Source organism: Electrophorus electricus, chromosome 13 (assembly GCF_041902795.1).
Source record: "Electrophorus electricus isolate QZ-2024a chromosome 13, ASM4190279v1, whole genome shotgun sequence".
Classification (NCBI taxonomy): Eukaryota; Metazoa; Chordata; class Actinopteri; order Gymnotiformes; family Gymnotidae; genus Electrophorus; species Electrophorus electricus.
Genome location: NC_137509.1, coordinates 7,016,042 through 7,035,093, shown reverse-complemented (window position 1 = coordinate 7,035,093; position 19,052 = coordinate 7,016,042). Strand labels below are relative to the sequence as shown.

General features: G+C 45.4%; 2 protein-coding genes across 3 annotated transcripts; one reads left to right on the top strand and one right to left on the bottom strand.

Annotated features, from left to right (window-relative positions):
• Positions 1–193: 193 nt before the first annotated feature.
• vbp1 (von Hippel-Lindau binding protein 1) lies at positions 194–3,981 on the bottom strand. The gene is made up of 6 exons (XM_027011448.3): positions 3,823–3,981; positions 3,088–3,212; positions 2,658–2,724; positions 2,480–2,578; positions 1,792–1,930; positions 194–862 (listed from the first exon to the last, which is right to left on the bottom strand). Exons 1-6 carry the CDS (start codon positions 3,901–3,903, stop codon positions 786–788), a joined length of 588 nt encoding a protein of 195 aa, XP_026867249.1. The 5' UTR covers positions 3,904–3,981; the 3' UTR covers positions 194–785.
• A 1,558-nt stretch (positions 3,982–5,539) lies between these two features.
• On the top strand, positions 5,540–11,305 carry syt4 (synaptotagmin IV). 2 transcript variants are annotated; one of them, XM_027011434.3, is made up of 4 exons: positions 5,540–5,921; positions 7,078–7,943; positions 9,513–9,633; positions 10,264–11,305. In XM_027011434.3, exons 1-4 carry the CDS (start codon positions 5,888–5,890, stop codon positions 10,572–10,574), a joined length of 1,332 nt encoding a protein of 443 aa, XP_026867235.2. In that variant the 5' UTR covers positions 5,540–5,887; the 3' UTR covers positions 10,575–11,305. The 2 variants fall into 2 exon arrangements, with proteins under 2 accessions (XP_026867235.2, XP_026867234.2); XM_027011433.3 differs by having other exon boundaries at positions 7,075–7,943.
• The last annotated feature ends 7,747 nt before the right edge of the window (positions 11,306–19,052 follow it).

The following is a 19,052-nucleotide window of genomic DNA, read 5'->3' as shown; positions in this document are numbered from 1 at the left end:
TCACACAAGATAATAATAATAAATATAAATATTATATGTATGTTTTTGTTGATGTGGAAAGTGGCAGAAGAAAGTCCCAGAATTGAAAAGCCACTCAGAACATTTTTCCAGAGATTATTTATACTACTAATAATGGGGAAACACATTAAAACAGACCATTTCATCCATTTTCTGTCTTTCCCCAAAGGTTCCATTACGAGTTGCTCATTCAGTATTTAATGGATACAATGGTGACAAATAAATACAGATGGAACAGTGGAGGGGAGGAGAGAAAAAAACAACAAAAACAAACACACACAGGAAAGGAAAAGCCCGGTCTTCCGGAGGTGGCGAGAGCTGAGGGATCATTAGGCTTGGGTCAAGAGAGACTGGAAAATGGACCAGTGAACAAAGACGTCCCCTTTCGCTCTAGTCGCCCACAGCGTTCATGTTGTCCTGTCCCCATGGCTCGAGCTGCCCCAGGGTTTTCAAAAGGAATACCACAACTAGTACATTTTCCTCAGAGTCCTGAACGCTAGACCAGTTCAAAACATACATAAAAAGGGTGGACTGCGGGAGAACCTGGCAAATATTGCAGGATGCAAAAACATTTCATTATACTAAATAGAATACAAAAGAAAACTGACATTGTGAATTTTGTTTTGATTTTTTGTTCCTTTTTACTTGAAAAAATACTTTAAAAGTAACAAATCAACAGACAACAGTGTAGAGGCAGGTAGACACATGGGGGGTGTTTTTACTAACAAAGATTTGTGGGTGGACTCTGAGGGACCCGTGGCCCTCCTCTAAGACCGCTCAGATGATTTAAGAAGGCTGTCTTTGCTCCTCCTTTTCACATCCCAGTTATAGACACGTGCCATATCTGCAGGAAGAACTGTTAAGGAATAACGGACAGGTTCAGTTTACGCTGTGCAATGTGCCCCTGCTCTGCCAGGCTGGAGCATTCATAGCGTCAGAGGTCATAGGTACTGCAAAGTTCATGTTAAAGTTTTTAGGATCAGCTCAAATGAGTGAATGTGAACAAGTTATGGTTGCAGACGCAGGTGAACTGTCTACATAGACTTACCATCATACAGCCATGACAAACTGTTCATTCAAGACAATCTGAAGTCAGTAGCTGCAACCAGTAGAGGGTCCACTTCAGCTGCATGGCCAACATCCTTTAATAGGGTCATGTTTAGATGTGCTTTGCCTAGGCAGATGCCTTCAGAACACTGCCTTGTATTTACTCAGTGAAAAGTAAAAACGTGGAAACCCAGGTAGATGAGACGAGATTTCATGAGTGGAAACAACAAACCAGACTGTCATGCAAATCAAAACGCAATCGTGTAACGCGGGAAGAGATTGTCAGCTCCTGTCACAACTCATGGTAACGATGGACAGGAATGAGCTGGCGCCGCAGTGGGCAGGTCTGGAGTGCCTCCATGATACCTACAGTAATGTGATGAATTCAACACTCACTACACAGCTCTGAAGAAGAGTGAAGGCACCCCCCCCCCCATGACTTGTTATGCCACTGCTCTGACATGGTCTTGTTCTAAATTTTAAAATTTATTCTTTATTACCTGGAATAAAAACAACCATGACTTCACAAAAAAAAAAAACCAACGAACCTGTAACATTAAAAGCACACCACCAACACCAACACCAAGCACCTGTACAAACATAGCTGCAGAGTCAGGATGGAATCAGGCTCGACCTGCTGACCCTTTTCATTGGGTCTGTGCCTGGACGCCTGGTGCATAAGACCAGGGTAGGTGAGAGCTCACACGGAGCTGAGGGGAAGGATACTGACTTCGGTGGTGGTGAACTGGTCTCGGAGGAAGTCCAGGTCTTCTTCTAGGGTCTCCAGGTTTCGGGAAGCTGTGCCAAGATTCTTCTCCAGGAGACACTGTGCTTCGTCTATATCATACTCCAACATTACATTTGCCTGTTTCAGGAAGAGATTCACCTTTGCAAAAACATGCTGGTTTAAAAACACCTTTTTAAAAATCTAGATTCTTTGAATATAACAACCAACATTTTTTTTTTTTACATATAGTGCAGAAGATAATTTGGAAACTGCTGGTGTACAAGTTCAGTCCTGAACTACACACATCAGTAATAACAGTAACAACACCCCTGATTCAACACATCTAGTTAGCTGCTCCAAAAATGTGTTGGTGCCGGTAAAGCGCTAACCAGTCCAGTAAATGAAATAGTTTGGCAGTGCAGTGCTGGATATACGTCCCTTCTGTACATGAGCACCTTCTAGACACTATTATTTCTCATGCCCTATTCTTTTAGCAGAGACACCTTGTGAAGACTTTGACAGTTAACAAGCAAATTAAAGCACGGTATATACTAAAAATGTGAGCTGACTAATGACTAATATTACTTTGAACAGAAATTTAAAAATAAGGTGAATTATTGTGAAAAGGAACAATGTTTGCTCTAAAATGTCCCTTCACAATAAAGCTGCAGGTGTCCCAGAACTTACCCCGAGCCACAAACACACTTTATCTGTGGGTGGGACAGAAGCCTTGCAGTACACGTTATCTGCCAGTAGAAAGTGTGTCTCCATGGGGTCTGTAGTGTCCTGTGCCAAGACATGAAGACCACACTGAATGTATAAGCAGACAGGCATGATAGACAAGGCAAAAGATGTTAGGTCTTACCTTTTTCTTTTGCATGTGTCGTAAGATTTCTAATGTCTGCTTGATTTGTGGAATCTGGCTTTTCAACCTGAAAAAGGCAAATTTTTAAATCATGCATCTCAGTCAAACACACACACGATGTATGCCACAGATTCTCACTCTCCCAACCCAGAGTTTACATTTATGTAATGAGCTACCACTGCCCCTAGTTTACCGTTTTAGACTCCTTATAAAACACAGTTGGATGAGAACAGCCTAGAAACATTTTAAGCACATCAGTGCTTGTGTAAATAGACTAGCCATTACATTACACTGTCAGAAAGGCAAATCAGCATTAACGACAGTTTCAGCATTACACAGTTCACCTGATAATATTTCTTGAGTTGTAAATTCAAATATATTAAGACTTTCAACGCATACCACTTAAAGATGAATAAACAGACATGCCAACCTCAGTTTCTTCTGACTCAGGTTGAGTTCCATGTATTTGTATTTTTGATACTGTTCATCAAGTTTCCTTAGTACCATATCTGCTGTGTCATTGCCAGGCTGCTTCATAAAGGAGTCGACATCTTCCTAGAAAAGGGAAGGAGTCAACAGGACAAGTTCCAAGACCAACATTCAGGATGGCAGTGACCGGCATTATCCTGGCAACCCCTAAAACACGAAAGATTCAACGCCTTTTCTGCCATACTTAGTCTTATTTGCACGGCGCTTGCTGTTATAACATGCCATTCTGTATTTTACGGGTGTAGCTAGCTTCCATATGAATTTCCCAGGACGTAGGGTGCAGATCCCGTCTCTACAGCTGACTCATAGAAATTTTAACCAGTCAGCCCAACAGCGTCATTGCCAGAAGAGTGAAACGTGCAGAGCTAGTAGAAACAAAGAACCGCGGAGACGAGACGCATCACGAACACCACCATTTGCAGTGCACGACGTAGCACAAATATGTCTACAATCTTTGCACTACAATCAAACCTCTCCGTACACCGAAGGCGTTAACATGTGCCACAGCCTTAAAAGGGTAAAGGCACCAACGAGCCTCATGCTAGCTAGCTAAGTTAAGCTAATTGCTTGGGTCTGCAGACTCCATTCTAAACACCGATCGCATTAAAACGGGTTATGAAAGAGCACGCAAATACATTGGACATAGCCTACACCCACCCGCCTTACACTTACTCACCACAAATATCGCTTCAGGGATTCCTAGGTGTTTTTTCTTATTCGCCGCGCCAACACCGCTACTCTCTATGGTCGTGGCCATTTTGAAGAGGCTTGTCACCCTTCCTCTTTACGTGGCGACACGCTGGGCGTTTCCCACCAGCGCCTTGGACACTAAAGGGAACGAATGTCTAGAAAAGAAATCCTGCTCAGCTCCAACGCATCATTCCTCTTTATTGTAAATCTGCCTTAAAAACTCGCACGCTTCTGAATTTGTGAAAGACCTATAGTTATGTTTACAACCCACTCGAAAAAGACAGTTTTGGTACAATTGAACATTTCACAAAAGTACCAGCAGGTGTCAGCATTTAACCAGTGAAGGCATGAAGAACAGACAGGAACGTGGGCGGTAGGCAGAAAGGGGGGTGTTGATTGTTTCTCAGTTGCGCAGATAAAGGCTTGCAGTGTTAGATTAGTGCAGTTTCACCGACCTGACAGAAGCAAAGAAACAAAGACCTGCTCCGCTAACGAAGCCCCGTGTGCGCTGAACCGTAGTGCCACGCCCTCGGCACGTCTCCGCGTTGCCACGGCGACGCCGCACACAGCGGCGAGAACTTGGCTGGAGTGAGGCGTGACATTTGTGTCACCTGCAAACTCTCCGAGAAATGACAGAGAAGACTTTTGAAGTGGCGAAGCAAACTTACAAATAAATGATTTGCAGCAAGGCTTGTAGATTTAGTAAATGACGTGCTGCTGGCAAGCCTGCAGATAGAGGAGTTTTAGGTGGGCTGAAGTTAGGCTGTCGGGCTTTTCTGCATTGGTGTGCTGCTACTGTTGAATAAAAGATAAACAGAACTGCAGCAAAACATTTCAGTCTATGTGACAACATCTTCCCTCTGCAGTTTCAAACAAAAATAATCCTACACTACACTACTAAACGTTTTTACATACCTCTTTTAATAAGAGCTAAAACGTTAGTCTACTTGCTTTGTGTTGTAGAAAAATAATTAGGCTATGAATTCACTGACTAAATAATCTTTTACTGTGTTATGATTAATCCCAAATGTAAAACAAGCACTATAAAGTCTTCTAAATCATGGCTATATATTACACTCGAGAGAAGCCTGGTACGAGGAACAGGCTGGCTAAGTGAAAACCATATCACATAAGGGGAGATCAAACTACATAAGCTTCAGTGTGGAAATTCGGTCCACCATTAAATGTAGTACATTTTATCTTTGATACTGTACAAGTAAAACTGAATTTTCTCTTAGAACTCTCGACCAACTACTAATTATATTATAATCATTATATTTAATAATAATAATTATTATTATTTATCTAAGTAAAGAAATTTTTCTTGGAAGAAATGCCCAAAATATGCATAAGAGCACGTATAATATGAAAACTGAGTATATAACCTGTACATATTATCAGGTAATAAATAGCATAAACAAGACTTAATCTCGATTAATACAATTCTTAATAATTTTAATAAACACCCTTTGGGTGGACTACCTTTGGGTCTCTGTACTAGATCCGAATGTTTTGTTCTGAATCCCTGATGTATTCAAGTCCTTCATATAATCACGCGCGCACACACGCACACGCACGCACACGCACACACGCACGCACACACACACACACACACACACACACACACACACACACACACACACACACACACACACACACACACACACACACACACGCGCGCGCGCGCGCGCGATTGACTCGCCTTGTGTTCCCCTCCAGCTCACGGGGCAGTGATTTCAGCCCCAGCTTTCGTCAGAACTGCGTCAGAGACGAATCCAGCGAGCGAGGAGCAGAGTCGGGGTGGCGCCCTGTCTCAGTCACAGCGCAGACCGTATCGGCACAGGGCGGGTGCGAGAAAACCCTGACAGCTGTTTATTAAAGACCTGCAAACAATCGCACATTTGTAGTGCGGATCGATCGTTTAAATATTTAGGCTTGCATCTCAGTGATTATAACAAAAGACGGCGTCTAACGTGCGGAAGGAAATCGTGCGCGAGCACTGGGATTAGTGAAGCATCCTTTCAGCACCTTGGACAGAGCGCGCGGACACAATGGCTCCCATGACGGCTGAAGATGCCCATTTCGGTGAGTGACGGAAGATGTAAAATGTTATTTTAAAAATACATAATATGAAATTACATAAGTTCGAATGCCTGGTGAGAAACAAGTGTCATTTCTTTTTATAAATGTTTTAGATGAGTATGTACGTGTGTCCATATCCCAGAGCGTGGTTTATACTGGAAAGAAAGGTTACTAATTGTTATCTGCCTTCTACTCGCTAAGTGAAGTCACTTGTCTTGCGCGCATGATTTGACGTGGCAGAAACTCAGCGATGAAATCCTGCTTTAATGTGACATGCGCGAAAATAGACGCGCGTGTTGACTATAAGCAGCCTATGACATCATTACTGTTGCCTGACTAACGGCCATATAAGATGCTCGATGAATTAAAATGCGCATTTGCTTTCGGTTCTCTGAGTCATTCCCTCCTTAATCTGTCAAAAAAGAAAAAAGAAAAAAAGAAATCAGTGTGTGCGTGTGCGCGTGTGCGTGTGCGTGTGAGGGACTGAGTGGGGAGGGGCTATGAGATTCCTCTGAGAGGGGCTCCCATCGCGCTGCAGGAAATTTCCAGACTCTGACCCTGCGCAGGAACATAACACTACATGCATCATCGGCCCACCAGTGTACACAGATGGCGGAGAATCGCTCTACTCTACAAGCTGTAAAGTCGTCTAAGGGCCCTATAACCAAACAGAGAAACAGTTATAATTTACAAACCAGACGAGCTGAGATGCCCATGGACCTCTTGAGAGGTTTGGTGAAAACACGATTCTATTCTTTGGGTGTGATGGCTTCCTGAGTCAGAGCCAGCTACGTCAGTCGCGATATCTGGATTTGTGCTTCAGGGGCAGCATAACAGTTTGTACCAAATATGTTTTAACATAAAGAAAAAAAGAAACAGGAAAATGTTTGATGTAGAGTACAGTATTAAAACAACTTAGAGTACCATATTAGAACAACGTAGAGTGCCATATTAGAGCATTGCCAAATAGCTACACATACTTGTAAACCTCTAACATGATATCATTTACAGACAACATGTTGAAATGAACTGGCTGATGTGTGTGTGTTTGTGTGTATGTGTGCTTGTGTGTGTGTGTGTGTGCATGTGCGTGTGTGCGCATGTGTGTGTGTGTGCGTGTGTGTGTGTGTGTATGTGTGCACGCTGTCTCCCTCAGCAGAGCTCCCTGTTAGCGTGGCCGTGCTTGGTGTTTTCGGCCTGGTCTTCAGCGTTTCTGCCTTCTCCTGGATCTGCTGCCAACGCAAGGCCAACAAGCCCGGCGCCAAGACGCCCCCCTACAAGTTTGTGCACATGCTGAAGGGTGTGGACATCTACCCCGAGAGCCTGAACGGCAAGAAGAAGTTTGGGGGCGAGAAGACAGCGGAGGCTGTGCAGGCCCAGGCTGGCCCGAGCCCCACGGGAAGCCGCCCAGCCCTCCACCTTGACCTGGAGAAGCGGGACCTCAATGGCAACTTTGCCTTCAAGCCGCCCGCCCTCCACCCCAAGGTGCGTAGCTCCCCAGACCTGGACATGCCGTCGCCACAGCCGAGCTCTGGGGCGGAGGTCTCTGGCCAGGAGGCCTGCACCCCAGAGAACAGCCTCTCCATTCAGACGCCCACGCCGGCCCGCAACAAGCCCCAGGAGAAAGAGGGCGGTCTGGGCACGCTCTTCTTCTCGCTCGAGTACAACGTGGAGAAGAAGGCCTTCGTGGTGCACATCAAGGAGGCGCATGGGTTGTCCGCCACTGACGAGCAGTCCCTGACCTCTGACCCTTACATCAAGCTGACGCTTCTCCCTGAGAAGAAACATAAGGTGAAGACGAGGGTACTGAGAAAGACTCTGGACCCAGCCTTCGATGAGACGTTCAGCTTTTACGGGATCCCGTACGCGCGTGTCTCCCAGCTGGCTCTGCACTTCATGGTGCTCAGCTTCGACCGGTTCTCCCGTGATGAGGTCATCGGGGAAACGCTCGTCCCATTGGCTGATGTCGACCTCTCGGAGGGCAGGGTCTTCATGAGCCGTGACATCATCAAGCGAAATGTTAGGGTAAGACACTTTGCTGTTTAGATTCTTACTGGTGCTTCAGAAAGCCTTTATCATAAACACCATATGTTTATGTCCCTGAATGCAAGAATAACCCAGTTTTGAAATTCCTTAACATCCTTAACATCTCTTGTAAGACTGAACTTGTAAAGCTACAACATATGCTCATATATTTTTTATTGATGAAAAAATAGTACATTCACTAATTTCCTGGACATTACTATGGAGTTAAGATGTTTGATGGAGGGAGCAGGAGAAGGAGAGGGTAAAAGATCTCTGCTTTCTTTTGTCAATAATACAGCATTAGAGTCACTGGATAATGAGTCTGCACACTGATGTCAGCAAGAGACACACCCAAGAGCACAAAGATGCTCTATGTCTCTGGAGCTGTGTGTGTGTGTGTGTGTGTGTGTGTGTGTGTGTGTGTGTGTGTGTGTGTGCGTGTGTGTATGTGTGTGTGTGTGTGTGTGTGTGTGTGTGTGTGTGAGTGTGTTTAAGGAGGGGGCTGTCTGTGGGGTAGTCAATGAAATGGCTTATATGTTATCCATCTCAAGGCAAAGATAGACCACTGAACCATAAGCAGTAAAATCTGATCGGACCTCTAAAGGAACAAATCTAATGGGTGAATCTATCAACATTTAACTTCTTAGTTTTATTATTAAGAAGACTGAATATTCCATGATCTAGTTACATCTAGTCGTTTCTTATTGTTTAAAAATTTTAAGCGATAATAAATTGGTTTCTGATTTATTGGATAAAGATAGACTAACAGGGAATATGTTTTCACTTCTCTTTGGTTCAGTAACACTAATGTGACCAATAAAAGTGGGAGAAACGTTCTTTTCACAGATAGAGCAAAAAGCATTTTCTTTTCTCTGCTGTTTGATCTTGCCAGCATGTCCCCACAGCTGGCTGGTTATTGTGTTAGAGAATGCTCACACCTGGTTAGCTATTGAATACAATAATGCTAATTTTCCTGACCGGTTGTGCACACAATGCATCTTTGAGTCACTTGACACAGAAAGGCCTTGCAGGTGTCTAAAGGCACCCACTTGGCACCCAGATAGCACCCAGTTGGCACTGCCAGTGTAATGCCCTGATTTTGCCAACATAGTTTCACTCTAGATAAATCCACTCCATTTGGAGTGGAAGGAGAAGTCATTATCCTTTGCTGGTGACTGCAGCTCAAAGCAGTCAAACAGAGGTAATTAGGCCTCATTGGCTGAGAAACATTCCATTTTATTGGCATGGTTGCAGCAAGACCCTGCTGCTTGTCGCCATGGTAATGGGTGCTGTGCGCACACTTTATGGGAGGGCTTCATAGTGAATGGGATGGAGGAAGTTATTTGCACCATGGTTCTCATTATATATGTAGGAATTTTTGCGAGACCATAAACAAGTCACAGGGTTTCAGAAACAGGTCAAATATGTGCAGAAGACGATGGGATTTTGACACTTGATTTTAGCAAAAAAAAAAAACAGTAATGGCTACAAACACATAAGGAAGGTTGCAGGCTGAGCATGCACACGTCATTTTAGTTTCCTCTTGTTTCTGTCTCTCGATCCGTACAGAGGAGCGCAGGGCGGGGAGAGCTGCTCTTGTCTCTGTGTTACCAGTCCACCACCAGCACTCTGACCGTGGTGGTCCTCAAGGCTCGCCACCTGCCCAAGACGGATGCCAACGGGCCCTCAGGTGAGCTCAGGGTATCCTTCCTGTGAGCCAGGTGGCCCGCGAGGCAGGCAGTGAGTCAGCCCCACAGGCACAGAGGAAGGCGCAGGAACAACAGAATAGGTGCAGTCAGAGAACGAGTCAGAGACAGGGAGGTCAACAATCACATACAGGGGTCATTGACAGAAACACAGAACAGCAAATATGTCACTAGTAAAGATGAAATTTTAGTCACAGTTCTTCCTTGATAGCTCAATTATTTAAAACGTGGTAGGACGGAGCTGTAGGGAAACGTCTCTAATAATAGGTAAGAAGCGTGGGTTGAGCGATGATCTATATCGTACTAGTAACTTTAGGTCTGCATGCACATTGAAGGAACACAAGGACGAAGGAGATAAAAGACCAAGCTGATAAATCACGTGCTGTCACATTCCACATGTGCGGCGTACGTTCCCACTGAGTCTCTGTGCTTCAGACAGAGCAGGCACTCTCGGCAGCACCGAACATTTCCTCCCCGTCGATCTGGTTATCGATCCCCTTCAGCCAGAGCGCAGAACCCAGCCCGGTCTTAGGAAGCTTCCCAGTGGCCTCCTCTTGTTCATCTCTTTCTCTGTGGTTCTGTGTTTGTGTCTCTCCCTCTCTCTCTTCCTGAAGACCCGTATGTGAAGGTTAACCTGTACCAGGGAAAGAAGCGCGTGTGCAAGAAGAAGACTCACGTGAAGAAGTGCGCCCCCAACCCCGTCTTCAACGAGCTCTTCGTCTTCGACGTGCCCTCAGAAGCGGGCCTGCACGACACCAGTGTGGAGCTGCTGCTGCTTGATTCTGATAGGACGGCGCGCACACCAGTCATCGGCCGGCTCCTCCTTGGCACCGCCTCCCCAGGCACCCCTGGCGAGCACTGGCGCGAGATCTGCGATCACCCACGGCGACAGATTGCTAAGTGGCATGTGCTCTCCGAAGACTAGCAGCCTCAGCAAATGTCCAGGAATCGTCTGAATGCAGGAGAATGGGAGTGGGCATGGTTGGAGGGAAAGTGGGTGGACTTACAAGTGAGATTATCTGTTAATGATGTAATTGGGGTGGGGCTTCCTCAGAGGGGGAAGCATCAGCTGGACCCAGCCAATCAAAAATTCCAAAGACAGTTGGTGACACCCAATGATGCTTTTCTTCATATTTCATACATCTGAATGGTCACCACCTCGTGCAGTGCCGAATGTTATAAATGTCTGTCGCTGTTCGCTCTGCTTACTATCAATATTACTCAGTTGTACAAAAAAGTAATTTAAAAAAACAGTAACTATGATGCTGTAAATATATATCTATGAGTATGTTATTTTTTAAAGAGGTTATCTTTTATTTAATCAAAAATATTTAACATTTCCTTCCTTTTGTACTTGACTGATTTTGGTTCAGGGTTTGTTTTTTTGCCTGTTATGTAAGTGGTTGGTCGTGTTTCATATTTCAGCCATGAGGTGGCAGCCTAAATTAGGCCAAACAAAAATTGATACTGAATGAAGAACTGCATGAACTGAGGAAAACTATGTGCGTGTGTGCGTGTGAGTGTCAGTGTGTGTGTCTGTGTGTGTGTCTGTGTGTGCGGTTTGTCTGTTCTGACTGGAGACTTTACTTTGAGCACAACAGAATGTAATGTACGTGTACCTTAATATAAAATGTCAAGTTCAGAGGAAGAAACTGACTCTTCATTCTTCAGTCTGATGCATTTGTTTTAACAATTCTTCGCTGTTACTGTAAAAGACCCTTTTGAGTTAAATATCTCAGTCATTGGCATGATTGCTCAGAATTTCTCATTTCCCGCATCACAATTTCATAATTGTGGCCAGCAGTTTGCATGGAAAGTACTTAGAGAGATAGAAAGAGACAGAGAGGAAAGAGAAAGAGAAAGAGACAGCAGAAGGAGACAAAGATGGAGAGGGAGAGGCAGAGATAAATGATTGTATGGCGCCTTTAATACATCAGCTTACTGTTTGGGGAAAACAAAAACGAAACAAAAACAAAGCTGCTACACACACACACACACACACACACACAGTCAGAGAAGCCATCAAATCATTGATCAGTCTCCTCTCAGGTGTGCAGAGAATCTTTACAAATGAACACTGTCTGCGTTAAATAAGGCCCCACTTCCTGGTCCAGTAGCCATTTATCAAGGAGAGAGAAAACATTGTACTATTGAAGCATGATGTAACATTTCAGACTAATGTCCTTAAAGTAGTACTGGTTGCACCTCCTCCTCCTCCTCCTCCTCTCTCTCTCTCCCTCTCTCTCTGTTTTTCTCCCTCTGCTATCTTGTTCCAGAGTGTACTGCGGGATCTGTAGGCAGGTTGCTATGGCTCAGAATGTTAAAGTTTGCTAGGACATAGAGTCCTTCTGAGTTCAGGATCAGAATAAACTAAAGCTCTACGGACTGACCCAGAATAGATGTCGGACAGACAGGCAGACACACACACACACACACTGAACTTGACATCTTTTATTACAGGTTTGTTTGGGTTTTTTTGCTTTTGAAAACAAGGCTCAATTTGTCAAAACACTGAACACAGTTCACACAACCACACCCACACACAAGTAGTAGATCACCTTAGCTCAGGATGTCTGTTTTTAACATTTCCAAACTTCACAGTGCTAAGTCACATACTAAATTCATAATGAGTGCTCATGAAGGCCATGTCCTAGCATCAAACGTTCTTCATCTCTGTCAATCACTCTGCCTGCAGTTCATAATTTTATTTAAGTTTGAAGTCAAGAGAGAATTGTCTTTATTCTGTGATCATTCTCACATGTTCTAAAAGAGAGCAGAATACTCTAGAGGAGAGTGGAGACTCTTCCAGAAGAGCGATGAATGCTCTAGAAGAGAGATGTGAGTGCTCTAGAAGAGAGAGGAGAATACTCCAGAAGAGATTTGAGAATACTCCAGAAGATAGAGGAGAATACTCCAGAAGAGAGAAGTGAGTGCTCTTGAAGAGAGAGGAGAATACTCCAGAAGAGAGAGGAGAATACTCCAGAGGAGAGAGAGTTGAGTTCTCTAGAAGAGAGAGGAGAATACTCCAGAAGAGAGAGGTGAATACTCCAGAACAGAGAGGAGAATACTTCAGAAGAGAGAGGTGAGTGCTCTAGAAGAGAGAGGAGAATACTCCAGAAGAGAGAGGTGAATACTCCAGAAGAGAGAGGAGAATACTTTAGGTTGGAGCTGACATGCAAACTATTTTGACTCATACACAGAGAGTTTAACTGTCTAGGCTGAACACTGAACAGAGAGGGGGAAGTGTGTGGCGTGAACCCTCCTGTACATGGTAGAACTTCTTATATAACTATATAACTTCTTCCCATAGTGACTGCACTCCCACAGATCTTCTGGTTCACACATACTGCACTCACACAGTTCTCTTGGTTCACATATCGACTACACTCCAGTTCAACCGTATGGCTGAACTGAAATACAGTAGATCACGGCTGTGAAAATCCAATGTGCTGTGAATACAAGCATCACTTTAATATCAACACCAATCCATACGATTTAAATGTCATATCATTTTCTTACTCACACTACATATGTAGCTTGCTCCCTACCTTTGGATGAGAGGCTTCACTGAAACATCTATCAAACTGAAGTGAGTGCTCTGGCGTGTGAAGGGTGGTAAGAAGTTTGGTGACCTTTACCTGCAGTGCCAATTAAACAAAAGAAACCTTCTAATAGGTCTCACCTTTATTGGGGATTGTCTGGATATGATTTAATATGGGGGACATGCAATAAGGAAAGGTCTTTTATAGATAGATGGTGGATGGAATTCAATTTATTGCTCTGCTGTTAGCATGCGTGTGTGTGGGTGTGTTCGACATTTCGTTCATTCATACGGCATTACCACAGTTTATATATTTTAGGTATAGAGGTGATGACATATAAAGAAGGAGCAAATTTGAATTTTTATGAGGAAAAGCATTTCTCTCTCTCTCTCTCTCTCTCTCTCACTCGCTCTCTCGCTCTTTCTCATTGCCATAAATAAACCATCATTCCTCATCTCTTAAGCTATCATGTCAGTAGTAAAAGAAGTAACAATCTAAACTCTTAAGAGGGTTTCAGTCTATGTAAAGTTCATAATTTCTAGTCCACAGCCTAGAAATGCAGCAGCATGACCTAGCCGTGCAGCAGCCTGATCTAACTAGCATCCAACTAACATGCAGGCACCTGGAGAACCAAACGTAGCACAGCCAATTTATACCTGAGCAGGCTTAATGTGCAATGGTAATTGTGTGTGTGTGTGGGGGGGGGGGTCTGTGTCTGAGCCCTAGTGTCAGCAGATGATGTTCCGCCATTTTACCTCTGAACTTTAATAGTCTGCCTTCTTTATAGTCATTTATTGGTTTTGCTGATGAGATGGTTATCAGCCTGTTCTAAATATCAATTTCTTTCCCCCTTTTCTCCTTTTCTTTCATGCTCTCCCTCTCTCTCTTCCTCTCCCCCTCTCTCTCTCTCCCTCTCTCTAGATTTGATTTCTTCCTTAAATCACACATAATTTTATTCTCCTCTACTAATCCCAGCCACCTCCTGATAGTTGTAATAGCCTCTTCTATCTCTCTCTACTATCATTCTGTCTCTTGTTGTTCCCCCTCTTCTAATCCCTTTCCGACTGGCTGCTTGCTGATCATTCACTGTTTCTATTAAATGCTTCTGTCTCCCAACCCCCCCTCTACTCAGATTCCAGGTCCTGTGATTAGCTCTCTCCTCAGGTCCTGTGATTGGATCTCTCTCCACAGGTCTCCTGTGATTGGATCTCTCTCCTCAGGTCCTGTGATTGGATCTCTCTCCACAGGTCTCCTGTGATTGGATATCTGTCCTCAGGTCCTGTGATTGGCTCTCTCTCTTCAGGTCCTGTGATTGGATCTCTCCACAGGTCTCTTTTGATTGGATCTCTCTCCTCAGGTCTCCTGTGATTGGATCTATTTCCTCAGGTCTCCTGTGATTGGATCTCTCTCCTCAGGTCCTGTGATTGGATCTCTCTCCTCAGGTCCTGTGATTGGATCTCTCCACAGGTCTCCTTTGATTGGACCTCTCTCCTCAGGTCTCCTGTGATTGGATCTCTCTCCTCAGGTCCTGTGATTGGCTCTCTCTCCTCCAAGTTTTGTGTGATTGAATCTCTCTCCTCAGGTCCTGTGATTGGCTCTCTCTCCTCAGGTCCTGTGATTAGATCTATCTCCTCAGGTCCTGTCATTGGCTCTCTCTGCTCAGGTCTTGTGTGATTGGATCTATCTCCTCAGGCCTTCTTCCACTCTCCTTAGGTGTCCTGTTTTTCCACCTCTACTTCTCAATCCCCTCATCCCTCATTCATTTCACTAACTTTGTTCTCTCTCGCTCTCTCTTCTCCTCTCTTTTCTTTCATATCAGGGCTTACTTTTCCATCAGGCCCATTCTCCTACTGGTCTCATACAGCTCTACCCCCCCTTTATAGTATCTTGTTTTGGCCCCAGGAGAAAGGGCCAGGCTGAACTGACTGTGCTGTGAAATACTGCTGCCTCTAAATTGCATTTAGAGGCTCAGGCTATAAAAATCTCTCTCTCCTTCTCCTGTAGCCTTCAGCTCCCTCTGTCTCTCTTTGTCTTTCTCTCCATCTCCCCCCTTTCGCTCTCTCACCTTCTCACCCTCTCATTCTCTCTGCCCCTCTTCCCCCTCTCTCTTTCTCTTTCTTCCACTCTCTCTCTCTCTTTCCTCGTGCACATACCAAATATTTCCCAATAGTTAACCTTCACAGTCTTCGTCTACAACATAAATAAGTCCTCTATAACCTGTCAACTTAGAGTGTACCGCCAAAAATATGACGCTAATACACACGCACCAAAACCAACACACACGCGCGCGCACGCACGCAGGCACACACACACACACACACACACACACACACACTTGCGCGCACCCTATTATGTATGGCTTTGCAGACGCATGTGTCTGGGCCACAGAGCTGAGGTCAGCTAAGTTAAGAGAATCGCTTCAGGGTGGAAAGCTAGGGTGCAGATAGCTTTTAGATGGCCATGCTGTAGAGGAGGTGGCCATCTGGGTGGAGTGACTGTGGGTGTGGGCCTGTCTGCACCTTGGGCCTCTCCTTTGTGGTGTGAGAGAGAAGGCCGGACTAAGCTTAATCCGGAGTCAGCGGGGCTCCACCCCTCTCTTGTCTGCCTCTCTTACACACCTGCCCTTTGAACTGTATTAGCTGGAGGTTCGTCTCCTTCCTCTCTGGTGAACAGTGATTATGAATATTTCATAAGTTTGTACTAAACACTGAAGCAGAGCAAATATAATATGTGTGCATGTTTGTGTGCTAGTACACCTTATACATTTTTTCTTACAATTCCTTACACACTAAAAAAACACAGTTAATGAAATTTACAAAGCTAAAGCTCTGATCTGCACAGCTCTAAAAACATTCTCAGCCGCACACTCTCAGCCTCACAGTTCTAGCAAAACACACTTCTCTATGTTAGACATAGAACTCTAACATGGTGGCACTCCAAGGCACCGCCTTTCAAAGGCAGCAGGTGAATTTACCTGACTTCACCAAAAATGGAAGGTAACGTTACAGGAAGAGGAAGAGGAAGAGGGAGAGCGATGATGCAGATGGAGATGAGAGGGGGAGGAGCCCACTGAGGGTGAGGAAAAGGTAGACCTGGAGGAGGACGAGGGGTAGGAGGATGAAGAGATAGACCTGGAGGAGGACGAGGGGTAGGAGGATGAAGAGGTAGAGGTAGACCTGGAGGAGGACGAGGGGTAGGAGGATGAAGAGGTAGACATGGAGGAGGACGAGGGGTAGGAGGATGAAGAGGTAGACCTGGAGCAGGACGAGGGGTAGGAGGATGAAGAGGTAGAGGTAGGCCTGGAGGAGGACGAGGGGTAGGAGGATGAAGAGGTAGAGGTAGACCTGGAGGAGGACGAGGGGTAGGAGGATGAAGAGGTAGACATGGAGGAGGACGAGGGGTAGGAGGATGAAGAGGTAGACCTGGAGGAGGACGAGGGGTAGGAGGATGAAGAGGTAGAGGTAGACCTGGAGCAGGATGAGGGGTAGGAGGATGAAGAGGTAGAGGTAGACCTGGAGGAGGACGAGGGGTAGGAGGATGAAGAGGTAGAGGTAGACCTGGAGGAGGACGAGGGGTAGGAGGATGAAGAGGTAGAGGTAGGCCTGGAGGAGGACGAGGGGTAGGAGGATGAAGAGGTAGAGGTAGGCCTGGAGGAGGACGAGGGGTAGGAGGATGAAGAGGTAGACCTGGAGGAGGACGAGGGGTAGGAGGATGAAGAGGTAGAGGTAGGCCTGGAGGAGGACGAGGGGTAGGAGGATGAAGAGGTAGAGGTAGGCCTGGAGGAGGACGAGGGGTAGGAGGATGAAGAGGTAGACCTGGAGCAGGACGAGGGGTAGGAGGATGAAGAGGTAGAGGTAGACCTGGAGGAGGACGAGGGGTAGGAGGATGAAGAGGTAGAGGTAGGCCTGGAGGAGGACGAGGGGTAGGAGGATGAAGAGGTAGAGGTAGGCCTGGAGGAGGACGAGGGGTAGGAGGATGAAGAGGTAGAGGTAGACCTGGAGGAGGACGAGGGGTAGGAGGATGAAGAGGTAGACCTGGAGGAGGACGAGCACAGAGTCAAAGACCAAATGCATCAGTAGAGACTGAAGGTTGACCATGTTGTAAACCACAGGCTGACACTGAAAGAGGTGCAGTGAGAGTTCAGCCCCACGCCAGCAGACGCACCGTTGCAGCAGAAATTCAGACATTTGGACAAGAGCGCAGGTGAAATGACACAAATGTCCCAAATGACCACTGATTTAGATAATACCCATCAGGTCTCTCTGTCCAGATAGGTTTTGTGCTTTTTTCCAATAATTAAGGGTGGAAATGAACTGGGTATCTAGCTGAGAGATAGCAGACGTGTTGGCTGGTTGGCCGGCGACTACGCTGTGGTCCTACGCTGTGGTCCTACGCTGTGGTCCTACGCTGTGGTCCTACGCTGTTTTACATCACATACAGATAAAACTCTGCCACGCTACCAAGTGCCTGTGTCATGAATATGCGGAGTTAAGTAACATCCACTTCAGTGCACTGCACACAGTACACACAGAACACGGTCATTTATAGTAGGCCTAAACTGAACTACACAGTGTTGTTTTTCAGAGAGTTTCACGAACGGATGTTGATGCAAACCCATGTGAATTTCCCTTCGTAGATGAGGCAGAGTTCAACCTGACAGTAGTAAAGAGAGGGAGGAACCTCACTGACCACAGAACTGCTTACAATGTCCAAGGCCAACACGGTGGTCACGTGCGCATGTTCACTCCGATACCTCCCTCCACGCTCTCCTTCCTTAACCCCACTGAGGCAGTGGGAGGTTTGCTCTCTCCAGACCTGCATCAGGATGGAGGTCTGTGCAAGGATGGAGGCTCCATTCCAGAAGATTCTTCCCTCGGAGATTCTTCCCTTCTTTCCTCGCTGTCTTGTGATGTGCTGTGGCCAGATCCTGCTACAGCGAGAGTTTAGGTTTAGGTGTTTTAAATTCATTCTTTTGTTTCCGTAAATGTGTTTGGTGTTTATGTATTACATTTTATGTAGTATGTTTCGATCTGATTTTCAAATTGGTGTAACGGCCCGAGTGCCTCAGGGCGGGAAGATGTTTATTAAACAATCACAAATAACGAACATAATGGCACACACATGAAATTGGCAAGGTGAACACCAGTAACGTCTAACACCGCTTACAAATATAACTTCCAACAAGAACAGGAACTTAAAACGGGGGTTTAAATACAGACAAACGTAACACAATAAACCATGTACAGGTGTGCGCTAACAAGGAGGGCGTGGTTACAAACGACACACTGACTCACACCGCACGTGGCGGGCCGTAACACGTGAACAGTGGGAAAGGGGAGCTTTCCCTGACAATTGGGTTTTTACATTTTTTAAATTAAGAATTTATTGGCCTTTCAAAAATTGATGTATAATTTTGAATGAAGTGTTCCATAAAAGCTTTTCGCAAAAAAGTGTTCTGCCATTTGTAAGTGTGTTTGTGTTAATAGTGTTGAGTGTTTTGACAAAATGAACATTGTTTTCAAAATCATAAAGAACAATAAGAATATGAAAGGTAGAGCGGCTATAAGAGATTGTGATGTGTCCGGCACAGCACAGGAAAGACATATGATCCATTTTAACCTTCAGACGGCCCTGGTTGCCATAGAGATGTGGGCATGAGGGAGGGTGTGAGGATGGATGGAAGCAGGGAGTGAATAAGTGATTATGACTGGGAGAAAGATCCATGATGAGTAGTGGCATGAGTGCAGGAAGTGTGGAGAGCAGGAGGCACACACGTCAAACCGGCCCGCTCAGCCACGCTGCTGGGGGACCTCCAAGGAGCGCAGGACGTACCCACAGACACGCACACACATACAGACACA

Bases quoted from the DNA above. Each gene is read 5' to 3' on its own strand.
- syt4 (XM_027011433.3), top strand. From the start codon at position 5,888: ATGGCTCCCATGACGGCTGAAGATGCCCATTTCG. The intron at 5,922-7,074 runs GTGAGTGACGGA...TGTCTCCCTCAG, and splicing joins GGCTGAAGATGCCCATTTCG to CAGAGCTCCCTGTTAGCGTG. The intron at 7,944-9,512 runs GTAAGACACTTT...CGATCCGTACAG, and splicing joins TCATCAAGCGAAATGTTAGG to AGGAGCGCAGGGCGGGGAGA.
- vbp1 (XM_027011448.3), bottom strand. From the start codon at position 3,903: ATGGCCACGACCATAGAGAGTAGCGGTGTTGGCGCGGCGAATAAGAAA. The intron at 2,725-3,087 runs GTTGGCATGTCT...TGCCTTTTTCAG, and splicing joins CTGAGTCAGAAGAAACTGAG to GTTGAAAAGCCAGATTCCAC. The intron at 1,931-2,479 runs GTAAGTTCTGGG...TTCCTGAAACAG, and splicing joins AAGTGTGTTTGTGGCTCGGG to GCAAATGTAATGTTGGAGTA.